At 40.6% G+C, this 22,437-nt stretch overlaps 1 protein-coding gene across 1 annotated transcript; it reads left to right on the top strand.

Annotated features, from left to right (window-relative positions):
- Positions 1–6,403: 6,403 nt before the first annotated feature.
- gm2a (GM2 ganglioside activator) lies at positions 6,404–18,810 on the top strand. Its single transcript, NM_001017081.2, has 4 exons — positions 6,404–6,684; positions 8,492–8,644; positions 13,904–14,086; positions 18,606–18,810. Exons 1-4 carry the CDS (start codon positions 6,577–6,579, stop codon positions 18,771–18,773), a joined length of 612 nt encoding a protein of 203 aa, NP_001017081.1. The 5' UTR covers positions 6,404–6,576; the 3' UTR covers positions 18,774–18,810.
- Positions 18,811–22,437: the final 3,627 nt, after the last annotated feature.

Raw genomic sequence — 22,437 nt, 5'->3', positions numbered from 1 at the left:
TTAATTTCATGTTCAACCTTGTCAATGGCCATTAAAGTACCCTGTATGTTTACAGCAATGTGTTTGCCAGCTTGTTCATAATACAATATATGGGCAAACAATTGCTGTTTTGTTTAAAGGGGAGGATATTTCTCAGTTGCTTTATGTTCAAAATCTATTAAAGGAAAGCTAAAGGCTACAATAGAAAGCAAAGTAGCGCAAAGTGTTTGGCGGACACCCTCTTGCCCCATTTTAGGCCCTTTTGTGAATGATTTTCTGATCAGAGCATGTACAGTTGAAGTTAACATTCATACAGTTTTGCATAATGAAAGAAAATGTAATTCAAAGCAACTTTCCAATATACTTTATGGTTTTGAAGTTATTTGTATATATAGTTGCAATGAAAGGCAGTGTTTAAATCTGTCTTTGATTGTACATTGCAGCAGATTTAAGGTGGCCATACACGCTAAGATCCACTCGCTTGGTGAGGTCACCAAGCAAGCGGATGTTCTCCCGATATCCCCACCTACGGGTGGGTGATATCAGGCTAATCCAGGCTCTGGCCCTGGGGCCAAACGATCAAATTAGAACGACAGGTATAGGTGCAGTCGGTTTGGGGACCGCATCAACGAGCCAATGTGGTCCCCGATCTGACTAAATTTTTAAACCTGCCCAAACGATATCTGGCCAATTTCAGGACCGGCCAGACGTCGGTCGGGCAGGCCGTCATTAGTGCGAATCGGTCTAAGGGACCGATATTGGCAGCTAGAATTGGCCGTGTATAGCCACCTTTAGTTCTCCTCCAGATCTGTTAATCAGTTGGCTTCTGCTACAAGAGACAGAGCCAGGAGTGCATTGAACACATACTACTTTTGCAATCATACTAACAGGTTGCTTAGAATGACAATTTATTTCATTATGCAAAATAATCTTTTTAAGTGGACATCCCCTTTTAAAGAAGAATGGATTTCACTGTACAAAGGGTATAATTGCTCTTCATGTTCATCCTAATGGCAGCTGGTGTCCAAAGGGTTACTGAATGTGAGCATGTGCCTTGGCACTACTGTCTAATTTAGTACCACATGCTCATTCCCAGCTAAATAGTTCGTCTCCTGAATTATCACAGCTCAGCAATGGCAACATTTTACCAGTTGAAACTTGATTAGCTCTGTAATAAGAAAAGTCTGGTCTTCCAAAAGCAGCCAGACAGCTGAATATGCAGAGCATTGGCTTGTTCTGTCACTACAAAAAAAAATTAAATCAAAGGGCTTAATTGAATCAAATATACAATATATTTAACTATAGTTTATGGATGATTAGTTGTAGCACCTGCATTTCACCAGTTTTAGCTAGTAGCCACATTTTTTCAAAATAGGGCTTCAAGAGAACAGTGCCACCTTCTTTTTATCACGGTAGATAACTAAAAAATACCCATGATACCCATATTTTTAAGATATCTTTCACAAATAGTTTTTTGTCCAATAAAAAAAATGTAATTCTAGGCATTTTTCACAGCTGTTAATTGCAAGAAAGTTTTTTCTCCCAGTGTCCTGCTAAACTTTCATCATTATAACCCTTGTTCAACTAAATCAAGAAACACCAACTGTTTCAACTTTTTCCTTGATCCCTTTTCTTTCCCAGTCATCAAATCATTTACGTACAAAACATATTTCTTACCTTACCACACATTAAACCCAAATTATCTCTCCAGCATCACCCCCTTAATTGTTTTGGCCACCATTATATTGTCTATGTGGATTCTGGTTGAGTTTTTACTCTGGGATACATTAATTACCAAAGCTCAGTAATCATATTCATTAAATTAGGACTTTCTTAATGTCTAAGATATTTGGCTTTTATATATAAGAGGGCTGTTCAGCTGGAGGTCTGACTGCCAAGTGTGGCCCTCCATGGGATGTTTTATGGCCCCTTTGCCTGCCAAAGCTTTCAATAAAGTTCTGACATCATTTTAACTGAATTCAACACTCAAACCTATGTGTGATGATCATTCCACTCTACTAAATATGTCCAATAGCTAATATTCCCTAAATCCCTTGTGACATTCAGCCTCCTTGAAAAGCTGCCACTTTTTTGTATGGCGATTTTGTCCCTAGTGAAACAGCAGGATGCTTTGCTCGTTATCGTTATTAGGCTTGGCTGTTTCTCCATAGAGATAACATATATTTCAGGAATTCCCAGGACTAGCAACTTTGAATTTTCCATTCTTTTAAAGCAATGTTTGTTTTGAATTGTATTTGGGGGCAAACGTTTCCACTACTTTTATAATTGCTATGTCTGAGGTTGAAAAGCAATAGTCTTACCAATAGTCTTACCAATACCAATATTGGTTTCCTTATGGGGTTAGTTTGATCTGTTCCTCACATTTCCACTTAAACAACTGGAAATGTAGAATGGATGTACCTGACACCATGGGATGTTTTATGGCCCCTAGCCTGCCAACAAGTTAAAGTTTGGTTTAAAGATACCAAACTCTGATAAGGCTCATTTATAGAAGATGTGAAGTAGGCAAAGCCACACATTAAGGACTACCCTCCTGTCTGTGCAATTAATGGCTGGTGGGCGAACAAGAGACAGTTTGGCTTAAAGGAGAAGGAAAGGCTAATAAAGAGTTAATCTCAAGCTGCAGGCATACCTTCAGTCCACTCAATACTGCCCTTAAGTCTCCCCATATTTCTTACGTTGAGATGCTCAGAAGCCAAACAGGAAGAAAAAATGCTGAGCTGTATAAAGAAAGTTCCCATAATGCCTCGCTCCTGCACAGACACCCAGACCAAGTGAACATGCTCAGTTAGTAAGACTATGAGTCAGCTTCATGCTGATTTGCTCAGATCCAAATTCCTAAGTGGGGGGAGTGAGTTCTTAGCATTCTTGAGGGAGGAGCAGGAGAGAGCAGAAAGCAAAGAGCTGCGTGTCTCTGACAGAGGAAAACAGACACAACTAATCTTTTGACAGGGAACTCAGTGCAGTGTTTCTGTGTAAGCACTGAGTGCTTATGGCTGTATTTACATAGACTTTCTGGTAAAGCTTACTTAGTTTTTACCTTTCCTTCTCCTTTAAAGGTCAATAACAGTAAAGACTTGGGATGAACACTAAATGCAGGGAATAATTGCTACTCCACTAGTCACTAAAATGGGCACTGCTTTGGGCCCATTTAAATAGTATAGGGGAGCCTTGTCCTTGACCAGTGTGGGACTGGGATTTCTAGATTCTGGTAAATGCCAGAGGGGCTGCTGTAATATGTCATTGCCAGTCATTGTTTTTTGGCCTGTTGGGGGCTGTTTGGGCCTCTGTGTACCTGAGATTGCAGGGTCTACCAGAAAAACGTAGACCATAGGCCCACTCTCCACATATTTTTCCTCCTCTACATGCTAGGCTCTTGAACAAGAATGACAAAGATATAGAAATACGAGACAAGATGGTTGGGTGAGCAGGAGGACCCACTGGCACTTGGGAAGTTTTCCTGGTATGCTGGTGGGCCAGTCTTCACTGTCTTTAAAGGAACAGTAACACCAAAAAATAAAAGAGCTTTAAAGTAATAAAAATATAATGCACTGTTGCCTTGCACTGGTAAAATTGGTGTGTTTACTTCAGAAAGTCTACTATAATTTATATAAATAAGCTGCTGTGTAGCCATGGAGGCAGCCATTCAAAGGAGAAAAGGCACAGGGACATACCAGATAACAGATAAAACACTATTGTATTCTACAGAACTTATCTGTTATCTGCTATGTAACCTGTGCCTTTTCTCCTTTTTTCTAGCTTGAATGGCTGCCCCCGGGGCTACACAGCAGCTTTTTATATAAATTATAGTAGTGTTACTGTAGAAAACACACCAATTTTACCAGTGCAGGGCAACAGTGCATTATATTTTTATTACTTTAAAGCTCTTTTATTTTTTGGTGTTACTGGTCCTTTAACTGGGAAAGGTAAGGTGCCCTGTGTGTTGTACCAGATATATCACATAAGGATGAGTAAGCATACAGCAGCATGCAGATTCTGGCTCTTCCTTGTCAGGCTCAATATTTGGCCACTAATATTTTACACAGTTACAGTTGCTAATAATTGCACCCCCGAGATCTGGTGCAAAATTGTGATCCTGATTGCTACAACCATTTAAAGTAAAGACAATAAAAAATAATGCAAATTGCAAAACTGCTCAGAAAAGCTAAATCTGAATGTTATTGATGTGGTTTATCTAGAGTTGATCTGTTTACAAACAGCTCCCCTTCCAGCCCTAAGGGCGAAGGCAGATGGGACGATTAGTCGGCACAACTTTAAAAACCTGCAATCGCGAAACTTAAATTCCAGATACTACCTCTGCACGGTACAAGTCGCCACGACTGAATTTTTAAAGGAACAGTAACACCAAAAAATGAAAGTGTATAAAAGTAACTAAAATGTAATGTGCTGCTGCCCTGCCCTGGTAAAAGTTGTGTGTTTACTTCAGAAAGTCTACTATAATTTATATAAATAAGCTGCTATGTAGCCATGGAGGCAGCCATTCAAAGGAGAAAAGGCACAGGCACATAGCAGATAACAGATAAAACACTATTGTATTCTACAGAACTTATCTGTTATCTGCTATGTAACCTGTGCCTTTTCTCCTTTTTTCCAGCTTGAATGGCTGCCCCCCTGGCTACACAGCAGCTTATTATATAAATTATAGTAGTGTTACTGCAGCAAACACACCAGTTTTACCAGTGCAGGGCAACAGTACATTATATTTTTATTACTTTAAAGCTCTTTCATTTTTTAGTGTTACTGTTCCTTTAAAACTGAGGCAACTACCCCGCCCCCCCCCCCCCCCCCCCCCCCCGTCTGTCTTCGCCCTTAAGTAGAAAACTATTTCATATGACTTTGAGGAGATAAGAACAATGTATTTAACTTTAATAAACTAATTAAATATGTGTTTAGTTGCTAGGCCTAGTATAATCTTTGTTTTCTCATTAATTTGTTTACACTGATATGGTATCACTTTGCTTAAGTCCTTTAGATCCCTAGGCATTGGGTAAATGACAGGTTGAAACTTTAGGGCTAGGGCACAATTTGAAAATCATGGCAGTCAAAACACCTTTTCAACCTGGGAAATGCCTTTTGTATGGTGGTCAAAGGGGGACCAAAAGCCCACTGACAACCTTGGGTCTTGTATAAAGGCCTCCCACCCCCTCCCAGAACCATAAGAGCCTCATAACTGAACTTATCTCTTTTTCCTGCAAAAAAACATACATACTACATCTGATGCCACCCTATAACCCTGCAGCACAAAAGAACAAAAAAACAAAAGTCTTGACGGTACATGTTTAGGCTTCCCAGCCTAAACAGATTTCCTAGTCTAAGATTCCTGGTATTACAGATCACCTTTAGAACCCTCTCAAAAGGAGAACTAAACCCTAGCCTGTCCATAGACCCCCTTTCCTTGCCCCCTAGCTTCCTCTCGCAGCAACTATCCTGTTCAAGTGTTTCCCTGTGTGCCAAATACCGGAAAGAGGCACAAAATGCATCGGGTGACTACTCACATCATGGTGATGAGGATGTATCTCACCCATGTTTTTAATGATAGTTAAATAATAAAGTTTTTTTTAATTTCCAATGCTGCAATTGGGAGGATCTCATTTTCTTGTTTTTTTTTTTTTTGGCCTGGTGCCAATGGGATTGCTGCATGTACACAGATGCACATCAATGTAACTGCAGAAGCGTTGGCCTGGGAGCCCGCACACGGGAGTGCAAGAACCTGAGTACATGAACACCCAGACAAATAGCATGGTTTTGGGGCTGTGTACCAGCCCAAGGCAACCGCAGCATCGAAGATCTGTGCCTCCGAAGAGGTCTCCAGTAGGCCTCCCCCTGGCACATTACCTAAATTTAGGGACCAACTCACAACATACTGTATATAAATAATATAAATATCACAAGACAAGGCTAATTTTTACACAGTTGACTCATCTCTTTAATGTCATAAAAGTAATTTAGCTGAATCCTAGATTGTTGCACTCTGCCAAACAAAGCACTAAATTATATTCATTATACTAATGTAGGGTTCTACATTGTTGATAAAGGGTGAAAATCAACAAAGATTTCTAATAAATGTATACTGGAAAGTGGCTTAACATTACAATTTCTTTCATTATGCAAAACTTATTTTAGCGTTTACATTCATTTTTATATACTGCTCTTTGTGCTGGGCAACATGTAAAAATAACCAGTTCTCATTGTACCAGCAGAGAGCAGCAACGGAGCACGTCGAGACCAGAATGCCCATAGTGTTTCTGGTCACATGATAACAATATTACAGCACAATTCCTGGGCAAACCGGTCACATGACTGGCTGAGAGTCACGCTGCGGTTCGACTGCTGCCTTAAAATATTGGCTGCAGAATGTAGTTGTTTGTCTCCTTGTTGGCTGTTATTCTATCCTTATCGGCAGATAAGTTGCCGTGCTGTTTGCTGTGGGTATACAGCTGCTTGTATATAAATCCGGAGAAGCCCTCAGCAGGAAGAGAAACAGCTACATATCAGGTTCATCCTGCAGCCCCTCTGCTGAACATCCCTTCCTCTTTACTAGAGCAGCTAGTAATAATGGCTCAGCTTTTGTTTTGCTTCCTGTTAACCTTTGCAGGACTGGGGCAATTTCCATCTGAAGCAACAGCATCAGGAGCATCGTTGTTCAACTGGAGGTTTCTGTCGGTAAGGGGCTTCTGCTGCTGCTGCTGCATTGCACGGAAGGGATGGGAAAAAATCAAAAGCTAGCACGTTGTTACATTTGTGTCAGCTGTGCAGATTCTATGTGATATGGGACAGAAAGGGTTAATGTCCCCAGCAATGATCCCATTATATACAGGTAGTGCAGTGTACGAACAGCGAGAGAGAGTTTTAGTAAGGAAGGAAAGTTGAAATCGATAGAGATGGGGGGGGCAATCAGCAGTGATTCGAGTAGCTCATTTACCCTTCTTTAAAAATTGTCAGAGTTACTTTATGCTGAGCACCACACTACCATCTTCTTCCAGCCTCCCAGATATAGTCTGTACTGATCTAGTAACCAGTGGGTACTATAAATAGAAGACCATGCTGGAGCTTATTATTTTTAAAGAAAAGGAGTTAATACAGAACCATGAGAATCTTTCAGGGGAGCCTAAAAACATGGCTTATTTTTAATTGTTTTTTAATTATTATTATTATTTACCTTCCTCTTCTACATCTTTCCAGCTTTTAAATGGGGGTCACCAACCCCGGCAGCCAAAAAAAATAATGTGTCTTCTATTCAGCCCCTATTCTGCTCATTTTCCAGTCTTTCATTTAAACCACTGCCTGATTGCTAAGGTAAACAAGACCCAAGCAATCAGATAGCTGCAGAAATTCCAAACTGGTGAGCTGCTGAACAAAGGCTAAATATCTGAAAACCCACAAAAAATCTAAAATGAAAACCAATTGCAACTTCTAGAATGTCTTCTTTAATGTCTGTGTCATACTATAAGTTAATTAATGGCGAACATTTCTTTGACATCTAAACAACTTTTGTGAAGGAATGTCAGCAGAGAGTGTTTGTCGCCCTAAGGGATAACAGCTTCTTGAGTAAGCGGGTGGTGACATACACTGAAAATTGCTCCTGGTTCATTTAAAGGACATGTACAGCCTACATTTGCCTACAATGTATATCAGTTGGGCAAGTCTCCCCCACCCAAATGGCATCATTTGTACTGAATATATCCCCTCCGCTTGCCAGCACCTGGTGATGCAAATAGCAGCTTTCACCCAGTGGCCATTTTTCCTCTGATACATAATCAGATACATTTAAATCTGCAAACAGCATACACACACGCAGACCCTTATTCAGCATACATTTCATTAAGAATACAGGCTCACACAGGCAGAACTGTCTTTGATAAAAGATCTGCTTTGTTTGAGCTGAGCTCAGGAGGCCAGGAGGAAAACTGAGGCAGACAGCTAGAGCTGGGGAGGATGGAAAGCTAGAGCTAGGAGGAAAACTGAAGCAGATAGCTAGAGCTGAGTTTCTATGGGAACCAGCAATGCCATCTCTTCACTGGCAGCTAGACTGGAGGGCGTGTTTAGTAATCTGAGCTTAGAACAACTGAGCATGCCCACAAGCCAAAGCAAATTCCTAAGGGAGGGGGCCGAGTGGCTTACAGGAGGAGAAGGAAATCTAAGTGATTAAGGAGATGTTGCAGCCTTACTATTAACCTCTGGACAACCAGTGTGGCAGGTATTGAAAGATTTCAAAGAGGCTGTTCACTGATTAAATTTTTGTGTGTGGGGTTTACATGTCCTTTAAATGGACCGATTGTAGCTCAGAAACACTTCTGGATTTCTGAGAGGTGAATGTAAAAGATAAGTTTTTTGTTAGATTATATATTTATTTACACAAGAACTGATATACAAGAATTTGAACAAGCTCCCCCCACTCGAGAAGAAGAGTCTACCAGCCTTGAGTCTATCATACTGATTTTTCTTTTCCTCCCTACCCTTCTCTTTGCAGGTCAATGGTTTCTCCTGGTCCAACTGTGATGGAGAAAGCCTTCCTGGAAAAATCAAAAGCCTATCTGTTAGTCCCGACCCTATTAATATCCCAGGGGACCTGACTGTTTCTACAGTTCTTGAAACTAAAGTACCATTGACTTCTCCAGTAAAGGTGATGTTTAAAAAAAAAAAAAAAGCAGTAATATGAACTTACACAAACCTTACATGCCAGCAATGTTCAGGTATCCAGTGTTTGACCTAGCAAAGCTTATAAGGTTGATAAAATATTAGAGAACAAATATGAAACTAAGAAAATAAATGTAAGGAAAGTCTAGCACAAGAATGAAAGGAGGGAATCACAACTTTGGGCTGTATGTAGTTATTCACATTTGTATTGGCACAGTAAAACAAGATAATGTAGTTGGTCTGGCAATCATGGGCCATTCTCCTACTTAAGCTGGCCATATACACACAAATACTGTTATTTGAAACAAGGTTTCGTACAATATTGTTTGTTTGGTGGATCGATGAGACAACGATATTGCAAAAGCCTTGGATATCAGTTGTCTCACTGATTGGGCAATGGTCACAGGAAAGATCGTAATTGTTATGTGTATGGCCATCTTTAGCTGAAGGTGGGCTTGTAGTTCCCTTTATAGGTGAAGTCTCAGCATATCACTGCAAAGATAATGGGCAGACACATCCTGATTCATGAAATGACTCCTGGGTGATTTGACTAAATGAGAATATTGTGCACTAATACTCCTTTAGACACACATGCTTATGACCCAGGTCTCATGTATCTGAAATTAATAATGAATAATTAGCAGCAAAAACAAAACAGCAAAAGAAAAGTTATGGATCCCCTGTTCTAGTATACTCAAGTTAATATCTACTTTGTGATTTTAATTGTTGTTGTTTAGAAAATTTACATGCCATACATGAGGATCTAGACCCGATTTGGCTACCTTCATAGTGGCCAAATTGACTGATCTGATTGTTGGGCCTGAGAGATGAGGAAATGGCAGGAGCACTATCTTCTTACTGTGTGCTCAGTGCAACCTGACCACTCATCCCAATAGCAATATGGCTACTGCAGGCTTCCACAACCTCACAGCTCTCAGTAAAAAATCCTTTCCGAATATTTAAACGGAACCTCCCTTCTTCTAAACTGAGTGGGTGCCCTCGTGTCCGTTGGAAGGACCTACTGGTAAATAAAACATTAGAAAGATTATTATATGATCCCCTTATATATTTATACATAGTTATCATGTCACCTCTTAAGCGCCTCTTCTCCAGTGTAAACAGACCCAACTTGGCCAGTCTTTCTTCATAACTGAGACTTTCCATACCCTTTACCAACTTAGTTGCTCTTCTCTGGACCCTCTCTAACTCAATCATGTCCCGTTTGAGCCCTGGAGACCAGAACTGAACAGCATATTCTAGATGGGGCCTTACCAGTGCTCTGTAAAGGGGAAGAATAACCCCCTCCTCCCGTGAATCTATACCCCTTTTAATACAGCTCAAAACCTTGCCCTTCCAGCTGCTGCCTGGCATTGCTTGCTACAGCCAAGTTTATTATCTACATGGACTCCAAGGTCCTTCTCCATTATGGATTTGCCTAGTGCAGCCCCATTAAGGGTATAAGTGGCTTGAATATTTTTACATCCCAGGTGCATGGCCTTACATTTATCCACATTAAATCTCATCTGCCACTTAGCCGCCCAGATTACCAGTTGGCCAAGATCCTGCTGCAAGAATGCCACATCCTGGATAGAATTGACTGGTCTGCAGAGTTTTGTGTCATCTGCAAACACTGATACATTACTTATAATACCCACCCCTAAATCAATTATGAACAAATTAAACAAAAGTGGACCCAGTACAGAACCCTGAGGGACCCCACTGAGAACCTTACTCCAACCAGGAACAATGCTATACTAGATCTAGTGATCTCTAATGACCCAGAACGTATAGCAAATGTGCAAGTGGTTGAACCCCTGGGTAATAGTGACCATAATGTTATTTCATTTGATGTTTGGTGCAGGAAACAAATTTACACGGGGGCAACAAAGACACTGAATTTTAGGAAGGCAAATTTTAGCTCCTTAAGGGCAGCGCTTCAGGGCATAGATTGGGGCATTATGTTTTCTGATAAAAATACAGAGCAGAAATGGTTGTCATTTAAAATGATATTAAATCATTACTGTTCTCAATTCATTCCATTAATAAGAAAAAGTAGAAGTGTTAAGAATCACCCCATGTGGCTTAACTCTGAGGTAAAGAAGTTAATAGGGAAAAAAAGGAAAGCTTTTAAGAAATATAAGTCAGAGGGGACAGTAGCTGCGTTTAATGAATATAAACACTATAACAAGTGTTGTAAAACAGCAATCCGGAAGGCAAAGATAGAAAATGAGGAGCGCATCGCGGCCGAGGCCAAGACTAACCCCAAAAAGTTTTTTAAGTATATTAATAGTAAAAAGATGCAGGTTGAGGGTGTGGCCCCATTGAGTTATAATAACAATATGGTTACAGCGGATACAGAAAAGGCAGATGTGCTTAACCAGTTCTTTTCTTCTGTGTATACAGTAGAGGAGCCAGTGGGCCAAGTCTCACCCAATAGCTTCACTGTTGCCTCAGCTCCAACTACACAGTGGTTGGCACAGGATATGGTGCTTAAAGGGTTACACACGATAAATGTAAACAAGGCACCTGGGCCAGATGGAATACACCCTCGGGTACTGAGAGAGCTAGGGGCAGAATTGCAGTGGCCCTTGTTTCTGATATTCTCAGAATCTCTTTCATCAGGTATGGTACCTAGTGATTGGAAGAAGGCGAATGTCACTCCCATATTTAAAAAGGGAATAAGATCTCAGCCTGGCAATTATAGGCCTGTAAGTTTGACATCCGTGGTGGGCAAGTTATTTGAAGGCTTGTTAAGGGATCACATTCAAAATTATGTAGTGGAGAATGGCATTATGAGCAGTAATCAGCATGGCTTTATGAAGGACAGGTCATGTCAGACCAATTTAATTGCTTTTTATGATGAGGTAAGTAAGAAGCTGGACAGTGGGGATGCAGTAGATATAATCTATTTGGATTTTGCCAAAGCATTTGATACCGTTCCCCACAAACGACTGCTTTCTAAGCTAAGGTCTATTGGTCTTAGTGAAGTCGTTTGCACATGGATAGAAAACTGGCTACAGGATCGGGTACAGAGGGTGGTTGTTAATGGCACATTCTCTACTTGGAGTAAGGTTCTCAGTGGGGTCCCTCAGGGTTCTGTACTGGGTCCACTTTTGTTTAATTTGTTCATAAATGACTTAGGGGAGGGTATTATGAGTAATGTATCAGTGTTTGCAGATGACACAAAACTCTGCAGACCAGTCAATTCTATCCAGGATGTGACATCCCTGCAGCAGGATCTTGACCAACTGGCAATCTGGGCAGCTAAGTGGCAGATGAGATTTAATGTGGATAAATGTAAGGTCATGCACCTGGGATGTAAAAATATGCAAGCCCCGTATAACCTTAATGGGACTGCACTAGGCAAATCCATAATGGAGAAGGATCTTGGAGTCCTTGTAGATAATAAACTTGGCTGTAGCAAGCAATGCCAGGCAGCAGCTGCAAGGGCAAACAAGGTTCTGAGCTGTATTAAAAGGGGTATAGATTCACGGGAGGAGGGGGTTATTCTTCCCCTTTACAGAGCACTGGTAAGGCCCCATCTAGAATATGCTGTTCAGTTTTGGTCTCCAGTGCTCAAACGGGACATTATTGAGCTAGAGAGGGTCCAGAGAAGGGCAACTAAGCTGGTAAAGGGTATGGAAAGTCTCGGTTATGAAGAAAGACTGGCCAAGTTGGGTCTGTTTACACTGGAGAAGAGGCGCTTAAGAGGTGACATGATAACTATGTATAAATATATAAGGGGATCATATAATAACCTCTCTAATGTTTTATTTACCAGTAGGTCCTTCCAACGGACACGAGGGCACCCACTCCGTTTAGAAGAAGGGAGGTTCCATTTAAATATTCGGAAAGGATTTTTTACAGTGAGAGCTGTGAAGTTGTGGAATTCCCTCCCCGAATCAGTCGTACTGGCTGATACATTATATAGCTTTAAGAAGGGGCTGGATGGATTCTTAGCAAGTGAGGGAATACACGGTTATGGGAGATAGCTCTTAGTACAAGTTGATACAGGGACTGGTCCGATTGCCATCTTGGAGTCAGGAAGGAATTTTTTCCCCTCTGAGGCAAATTAGAGAGGCTTCAGATGGGGTTTTTTGCCTTCCTCTGGATCAACTTGTAGTTAGGCAGGTTAGGTATAGGCATTATGGTTGAACTTGATGGACGTATGTCTTTTTTCAACCCAACTTACTATGTTACTATGTTACTATGTAAGTAGAGAATGTACCATTAACAACCACCCTCTGTACCCAATCCTGTAGCCAGTTTTCTATCCATGTGCAAATGACTTCACTAAGACCAATAGACCTTAGTTCGGAAAGCAGTCGTTTGGTTCCCAAAACCTTCTAGACTCTTCTGGACTTCCCCAGGAGTCAACAAGCAGCACCTCCCTGAGGACAACAGCCAATAATTAAAACTATTGGGTACTAAAGCTTCCTACTACCAAGGTGTGCTTTCACAGAGCGGTTCTAGCATGTACTGTGCATATTTCACTTTGGCCCTACAATCAAATCCCAGGCCAAAGCACCTTCCCAATCGATGTACGTTTCACATAACAGCTTTTTCAAGACTGGGGTTTTGGCATTCAAAGAATGTCGCTTTAGCAGCAGAATTATGCACTGACTCTGGTACTTTAAGCTCTTGAGGGCTCAAGAGTAAATCTATAGTGCTTCCTAGCCAGAAACAAAGAAATTTGAGCAGCTTGACCTGGACCTTTTTTGTTGTGCAATGTGTTTTTTTATTTATATAATAAATAAATTAAATTAGATAATAAGAGTTAAAACAGAAACAATATAAAACATTTAGGTGCATTTCACCAACCTGTATCCACCTACCAGAATTTCTACTTCCCATCCTGTTGTTGTGTGTTTAACACTAAATTATGTGGAGTTAGAACCAGCCAATAACCAGAGCTTTTTGCCAAGACCAAGACTAATTGAGTAAATGCCATTAATATTATATTATATAGGAATCTTGATAATATGCTGTAAAAACAGAGCCCCCTGCAGTTTTTGTCTTAATACCTTCTTTTTACCAAAGCTCATAATTAACTTGGCAGCACCGGCCTCAAGTCCTCCTCAAGCCTGTAGGCAACTTGGTGGTTGTCATTTTCTAGTAAATTGCAACCCAACAAGTTGTATGGCTAAATGGATAAATAACATATTGTGCTATTTATCTTTTTGGTTCAGTATTTGTTTTCTCCATGTTTAACCAGCGTTCCATTTTTTCCATTTCTTTGTTAAAGGTCATCATCACTGCCGAAAAGGAGCTATTGGGTGAATGGATGAAGGTTCCCTGCATTGACAACGTTGGGAGCTGCACCTATGACAATGTCTGTGAGCTGATTGATACCATATTTCCACCAGGGCAACAATGTCCAGAGCCTCTGCGTACCTATGGCCTTCCCTGCCACTGTCCCTTTAAAGAGGTACGCTTTAGGGGATCATAGGATCATATAAACACTGAATGTTCAGTGTGGTTAATGGACTGCTGTGATCATATAAACACTGAAATTATGGGCATTAAAGTGATACTGAACTCCACTTAAATTTTTTTTTTACACCTGTTGTTGTGTTTTAATTTGTATCAGCTTTAAATTCCTTATAAACTAAATCTGCAAAGTGTTTTTTGCTTCATAATTATGGTAGCACGAATTACAGACCCACGGAGCAGCCATGTTTGTTCCCCTCTTCCGGGTTTTAATTTAAATGCCTCCCAAGTGAATAAATATGCCCAATAACAAACCTGCAACGCCCCTTCTGCTTTCAGCCGGTGTGTAACAAGCTCAGCACTGTTGTCTATATGTAATGGGGGGGGGGAGAGCCCTTAGAAGCAGGCAGGCACGGGAGAGCTTAAGCTGGCCTGCTATTTAATTCTTGTGGGAAGAGCAGACAGGGGGGGAGGCCCTTTGAAGTAGGCAGGCAATGGAAAGATCAAGCCTGCCTGCTATCTAGTTCACAACGCCATGCGATGCTATGCGAGGGAGGGGGAACTCTTTGAAGCAAACGGCAAGCTGAATCCTCCCAGTTTATGACGTAATCCTTTTGACAGATTGAGAAGCTACAGTCGGGCTGCCAGACAGTTGGGTTCAGGATCTTCAGTAGGATTTATGTAGAGAACAGGACTTTTAGGAAAAAACTGTCAACATGACCTATAGGTAGGTTTGGAAGTAGGTTCATATTTTTATAAGAATTTTTTTTGTCAGTATCACTTTAAGCTACCAAAAATGTCCTTTTATATAAACAGAACAGGGATTGTTTGTCCATATGTTGCAATGTATTCAATCTGGCCTAATACGTCAAAGTCATCCCTGGTTTGGCCAGTCCTACACTCACTTTTGTCTGATTCATTAAGAATTCTACTACTTCAGTATACATTTTCACAGGTATTATACATTTTTAACAAGTTTTACATAATAAAGTGAGTGGAGGACTGGCCAGACCAGGGATGACATTTAAGTAGTTGGTCAGCTTGAAAATATTGCATTGTATGGACAAACTGTCCCTGTTTAGTTAAAGGGGAGGGCATATCTTGGTAGCTTAATGCACAAAATATCTTAAAGAAACAGTAACGCCAAAGAAATGAAAGAGCTTTAAAGTAATTAAAATATAATGTGTTATTGCCCTGCACTGGTGAACATTGTGTGCTTGCCTCAGAAAGACTGTTGTAGTTTATATAAATAAGTTGCTGTGTTGTCATGGGGGCAGTCATTCAAGCTTTAAAAAAAGGCACAGGGTCCATAGCACATAACAGATAAGCTCTGTATGAATGGCTGCCCCCATGGCTACAGAGCAGCTTTGTATATACAAACTGTAAGGGCAGTGACAGACGGGGAGATTAGTCTCCCTGCGACAAATCCTCTTTGCTGCGGGCAATTAATCTCCCCGCAGTGCCATCCCACTGGCAAGAATGCAAATCGCTGGTGGGATGGCATACGTGTCTCTACGATTTCCGGAAGTAGCCCAAAGTTTCCTCTCAAGGCAACTTCGGGTGACTTTCAGAAACTGTAGTGACGAGTATGCCATCCCACCGGCGATTTATGTTCTTGCCATTGGGATGGCATTGTGGGAGATTAGTCGCCTGCGGCAAAGAAGATTTGTCACCGGACGACTAATCTCCCCGTCTGTCCCTGCCCACAACAGTTGTACCAGTGCATTGGCGCTGTTCCTTTAATGTCCTATATATATTGATAATAGTTAAATGCAGAGAACCTTTTGTCTTTGTCTGCAAGTTGAACACAGTAACACGCGGGTGGGAAATTTAAAGAGCTACCCCAGTGCAAATGTAGCCTGTGGGCCAGTCTAGGGTTGTGCCAAAAATCAAAGCCTGTATACTGTATATTTGTATATACAATGTTTATTGATGTTATCATAGTAACATAGTAACATAGTAAGTTGGGTTGAAAAAAGACATACGTCCATCACGTTCAACCATAATGACTATATATAACCTGCTTAACTGCTAGTTGATCCAGAGGAAGGCAAAAAACCCCATCTGAAGCTTCTCTAATTTGCCGCAGAGGGGAAAAAATTCCTTCCTGACTCCAAGATGGCAATCGGACCAGTCCCTGGATCAACTTGTACTAAGAGCTATCTCCCATAACCCTGTATTCCCTCACTTGCTAAGAATCCATCCAGCCCCTTCTTAAAGCTATATAATGTATCAGCCAGCACGACTCGGGGAGGGAATTCCACAACTTCACAGCTCTCACAGTAAAAATTCCTTTCCGAATATTTAAATGGAACCTTCCTTCTTCTAAATGGAGTTGGTGCCCTTGTGTCCGTTGGAAGGACCTACTGGTAAATAAAACATTAGAAAGGTTATTATATGATCCCCTTATATATTTATACATAATTATCATGTCACCTCTTAAGTGCCTCTTCTCCAGTGTAAACAGACCCAACTTGGCCAGTCTTTCTTCATAACTGAGACTTTCCAGCTTAGTTGCCCTTCTCTGGACCCTCTCTAACTCAATAATGTCCTGTTTGAGCACTGGAGACCAAAACTGAACAGCATATTCAAGATGGGGCCTTACCAGCGCTCTGTAAAGGGGAAGAATAACCCCCTCCTCCCGTGAATCTATACCCCTTTTAATACAGCTCAAAACCTTGTTTGCCCTTGCAGCTGCTGCCTGGCATTGCTTGCTACAGCCAAGTTTATTATCTACAATGACTCCAAGGTCCTTCTCCATTATGGATTTGCCTAGTGCAGTCCCATTAAGGGTATAAGAGGCTTGCATATTTTTACATCCCAGGTGCATGACCTTACATTTATCCACATTAAATCTCATCTGGCACTTAGCCGCCCAGATTGTCAGTTGGTCAAAATCCTGCTGCAAGGATGCCACATCCTGGATAGAATTGACTGGTCTGCAGAGTTTTGTTTTATCTGCAAACACTGAAACAAAAGTGGACCCAGTACAGAACCCTGAGGGACCCCACTGAGAACCTTACTCCAAGTAGAGAATGTACCATTAACAACCACCCTCTGTACCCGATCCTGTAGCCAGTTTTCTATCCATGTGCAAACGACTTCACTAAGACCAATAGACCTTAGTTTAGAAAGCAGTCGTTTGTGGGGAACAGTATCAAATGCTTTGGCAAAATCCAAATAGATTATATCTACTGCATTCCCACTGTCCAGCTTCGAACTTACCTCATCATAAAAAGCAATTAAATTGGTCTAACATGACCTGTCCTTCATAAAGCCATGCTGATTACTGCTCATAATGCCATTCTCCAGTACATAATTTTGTATGTGATCCCTTAAAAAGCCTTCAAAAACTTACAGGCTTATAATTGCCAGGCTGAGATCTTACTCCCTTTTTAAATATAGGAATGACATTCGCCTTCTTCCAATCCCTAGGAACCATACCTGATGAAAGCGAGTCTGAGAATATCAGAAACAAGGGCCACTGTAATTCTGACCCTAGCTCTCTCAGTACCCGAGGGTGTATTCCATCTGGCCTAGATCCCTTGTTTACATTTATCTTGTGTAACCCTTTAAGCACCATATCCTGTGTCAGCCACTGACTAGTTAGAGCTGAGGCAACAGTGCAGCTATTGGGTGGGACTTGGCACTCTGGCTCCTCTACTGTATACACAGAAGAAAAGAACTGGTTAAGCACATCTGCCTTTTCTGTATCTGCTGTAACCATATTGTTACTATAACTCAATGGGGCCTCACCCTCAACCTGCATCTTTTTACTATTAATATACTTGGGGTTAGTCTTGGCCTCCTCATTTTCTATCTTTGCCTTCCGGATTGCTGTTTTACAACACTTGTTATAGTGTTTATATTCATTAAATGCAGCTACTGTCCCCTCTAACTTATATTTCTTAAAAGCTTTCCTTTTTTTCCCTATTAACTTCTTTACCTCAGTGTTAAGCCACATAGGGTGATTCTTAACACTTCTACTTTTTCTTATTAATGGAATAAATTGAAACAGTAATGATTTAATGCCCCAATCTATGCCCTGAAGCGCTGCCCTTAAGGAGCTATCATTTATGTAATTGTTTGAATATTATTATTGAATAATTTATAACCAGTTCTATAGAGGACTATGGGGGCACTGTGGTTATGGTTAAGTTTAGATCACCTTTTAATGTGTTCCCCTGGCATAGAAAGTGAGTTGTCCATATTGAAATGGAAACTACACTTTGCCAAATATAAAACTGACTAATTTACTAGTAATGCACAAGTTTGCCATAGTGCAATAACCACTCAAAATCAAATGAATCAAATTCATTATTCTTCCTGCAACTGGATGAACTTAGCTAATAATGATAATTACTAAAATGATTGTCGTCAAAATAATTGTTGAAATTATTATTTCTACAAAGACAAATAATTGATTCAACAATGCCTTAAAATGTTTGTTCTAGTGTACAAAGATTCATTTTTTTATCTAAAATGGGTAACAAGTTTAATATTTCTTGTCTTTTCAGGGTGTTTATTCTCTCCCTGACACCACCTTGACTTTACCTGATGTGGATTTGCCAGCTTGGCTTGCCAATGGTAATTACCGTGTCACTGGAGTCCTAATAGCAGACAACAAGGAGATTGGCTGCGGCAAATTCACATTCTCCCTGGACTCCTCATCCTGGTGGTTTTAAAGACAACTGGCACTTTTGTGGAGAAAAGAAAAAAAAATCTTTAACCTTGAAATGATTAACCCTGTCCCTCTAATGTCACTGACCTGACTTTTACTACTGATTGACTAACCTTACAATGGACATTTGTACATAGGCCATAGCTAATTAATATCTGGCCCTGTGGCACTAGAAGTGTAGCAATCCGATTTTTACGTTTTAAGGAAATCCTTATTCTGTTGTTTTTAAAGTTTTTTTTTTTAATAATTGGATTTTAAAAGCAACTTTTTAATTAAAGGATTCATTACAGAGTATAGTTCTTTAAAGGATCTAGGTGGGTCATGCTGCAGTGATCCTGAAAAGTCTTCCAGAATCCTTGCAGACCCACCTAGATTCTTTAAAGAGTAAGCAAAATAATAAAATCGGTGCTAAATGTAATGTGTTTGCATTCAATAATGACTACTTATGGTCGCAGCTAACTTATCAACTCTTTAGGGCTCATTTATGAACGCAAAGTGCAGTGCAATGTGCAAAAATTAGAAGTATCCAAATGCTGTTTACTGGTACTTGAATCAATACTCCATCCTTTAAAAAGCAGGTATCTTCTGCTTTGCTGTATAAGGTTCAAGTTGTAAATGTTATGGAGTGCATGCAGATTAACCTGTATTACTTTTGGGAACACCATATTTATGTTACACCTTCACAAGCAATTGCACCTAAAAAATTGTGTGTTTATGCCATTTCCAGCACCCAAAACAATACCACATCTCCCACATTTTATAGGTATGAACAGCATGCAAGCATGCACTCTACTTTGACAATGCCTGAAGTTACAATTGAATGTTAGGAAATAAAATGGCATTACTGGTAAAAGAATAGCAGCCTGTGTACAGATATTGCACCTGGTACTTTCCACTGGCTACATAAATGATCCCTTTTGTATGTTGTATTTACAGCTGTGCTATCTACTAATACAATTGCCGAATGGATCAGTCCTTTAGCAACTCTTCTAAAGGTCGAATTTCTTGTTTTGAATCAGTCAAATAAAATCTTGTTAGTTCACAGTGTTACTAATCATTGTGTTATATGTCTTGCCCCAGAGCAGGGATAAATATATAACCATAGGTATATGTGTGCGTATACTAATGAAGATCTGCAGTAAACAGGTATTTTTATAACTGGCCCATATAAATATACAGTTGTAAGAAAAAGTATGTGAACCCTTTGGAATTATATGGATTTCTGCACAACACCTCTTTCACACACCATGTAAACATTCACAATGCAGGTGGAAAAAGTATGTGAACCCTTGGATTTAATAACTGGTTGAACCTCCTTTGGCAGCAATAACTTCAACCAAACGTTCCCTGTAGTTGCAGATCAGACGTGCACAACGGTCAGGAGTAATTCTTGACCATTTCTCTTTACAGAACTGTTTCAGTTCAGCAATATTCTTGGGATGTCTGGTGTAAATCGCTTTCTTGAGGTCACAGCATCTCAATTGGGTTGAGGTCAGGACTCCAGAAGGCGTATTTTCTTCTGTTTAAGCCAATCTGTTGTTGATTTACTTCTATGCTTTGGGTCGTCCTGCTGCAACACCCATCTTCTGCTGAGATTCAGCTGGTGGACAGATGGCCTTAAGTTCTCCTGCAAAATGTCTTGATAAACTTGGGAATTCATTTTTCCTTCGATGATAGCAATCCGTCCAGGCAGCCCCAAAGCAGCCCCAAACCATGATACCCCCACCACCATACTTCACAGTTGGGATGAGGTTTTGATGTTGGTGTGCTGTGCCTCTTTTTCTCCACACATAGGGGCACATTTACTAATCCACGAACCCGAATGGGAAAAATTCGGATTGGAAACGAACGTTTTGCGACTTTTTCGCTGCTACGACTTTTTCGTAAATTGTCGCGACTTTTTTGTAGCCGTTACGATTTGCTCGTATATTGTCGCGACTTTTTCGTATTGAGCGCTCGTAAATGGCGGGCAAAACTTTCAGACTTTGCATGATTTTGGAAGCCTCCCATAGGACTCAATGGCACTCTGCAGCTCCAACCTGGCCCAAGGAAAGTCACGATACTGAAGCTTGAATGAATCTGAAACTTTCGTACTCGGCGCGACGGCTACGAAAAAGTTGCGACAATTCGCGCAAGTCGTAACGCTACGAAAAAGTCGCGGCAATTTACGAAAAAGTTGTAACGGCTACGAAAAAGTCGCAACAATTTACTAAAAAATCACAAAATACCGATCATTACGAAAATAACGCATTCGGACGTTCGTGGATTAGTAAATGTGCCCCATAGTGTTGTGTGTTTCTTCCAAACAACTCAACTCTGTCCACAGAATATTTTGCCAGTACTGCTGTGGAACATCCAGGTGCTCTTTTGCAAACATGCAGCAATGTTTTTTTTTAAATCCTATGAAATCCATTCTTGTTTAGTGTTTTACGTATCATAGATTCGCTAACGGATGTTAGCAGATGCCAAACACTTTTGTAAGTCTTTAGCTGACACTCTAGGATTCTTCTTCACCTCATTGAGCATTCTGCGCTGTGCTCTTGCAGTCATCTTTACAGGACGGCCACTCCTAGGGAGAGTAGCAGCAGTGCTGAACTTTCTCCATTTATAGACAATTTGTCTTACCGTGGACTGATGAACAGCAAGGCTTTTGGAGATACTTTTATAACCCTTTCCAGCTTGATGCAAGTCAACAATTATTAATCGTAGGTCTTCTGAGAGCTCTTTTGTGCAAGGCATCATTCACATCAGGCAATGCTTCTTTGGAAAAGCAAACCCAAAACTGGTGTGTGTTTTTTTATAGGGCAGGGCAGCTGAAACCAACACCTCCAATCTCATCTCATTGATTGGACTCCAGTTGGCTGACACCTCACTCCAATTAGCTCTTGGAGTTGTCATTAGTCTAGGGATTCACATACTTTTTCCATCTGCACTGTGAATGTTTACATGATGTGTTCAATAAAAACATGGAAACATTTAATTATTTGTGTGGTTTGTGTTAAGCAGACTGTGATTGTCTGTTGTTGTGACTTAGATGAAGATCAGATCACATTTTATGACCAATTTGTGCAGAAATCCATATAATTCCAAAGGGTTCACATACTTTTTCTTGCAACTGTATATACTGTATATATATATATATAATCAGCAGTTTTCTGACCCGCAACCAGGCCCGGAATTGTGGAGAGGCCTACCTAGGGTGGCACACTCAGCAGTGTTTCTTTGGTAGCTTTCACCTGAGGCAGCAGCCCAAATACTACCCTCCTCATCTGCTTTGTACCTACCTCTTTGGTGTCAGAACAGACCAAGGTAGGGGGGCACACCTCACCTTGCCACATGTCAGGAGTGGCCCTGCCCTTAACATGTTCCTATGGCTGCCATCATATACTTTTTTAAGTAGAGGGTTACACTGCCATAGTTTCAGGAATATTTATTTTAACCTAGATCTTGCAATCATGCAGGACCCCAAAAAACCCTAAACCCTTAAATGCTAATTGATTTTTTTGAAGCATGGACAAAAATGTTGGTACTATTGACTATTGTTAATGGGTGGGGCCGTGAACAAATAACTTATATGGGGCTCTGCACCTTATCCATGCAGGTACCCCTATAATCCAGAGATCTTTTGGGTATTCTAGCCCTATTAAAGTCTAACATTATGTTGCTTC

Source organism: Xenopus tropicalis, chromosome 3, assembly GCF_000004195.4.
Source record: "Xenopus tropicalis strain Nigerian chromosome 3, UCB_Xtro_10.0, whole genome shotgun sequence".
In the NCBI taxonomy this organism is placed as follows: Eukaryota; Metazoa; Chordata; class Amphibia; order Anura; family Pipidae; genus Xenopus; species Xenopus tropicalis.
The sequence above is the reverse complement of the archived record's forward strand: the minus strand, read 5'-3'. Positions and strand labels throughout refer to the sequence as shown.

Coding starts and splice junctions, on each gene's coding strand:
- gm2a (NM_001017081.2), top strand. CDS start 6,577: ATGGCTCAGCTTTTGTTTTGCTTCCTGTTAACCTTTGCAGGACTGGGG. Junction 6,685..8,491: donor TCAACTGGAGGTTTCTGTCG/GTAAGGGGCTTC, acceptor TTCTCTTTGCAG/GTCAATGGTTTCTCCTGGTC. Junction 8,645..13,903: donor CATTGACTTCTCCAGTAAAG/GTGATGTTTAAA, acceptor TCTTTGTTAAAG/GTCATCATCACTGCCGAAAA.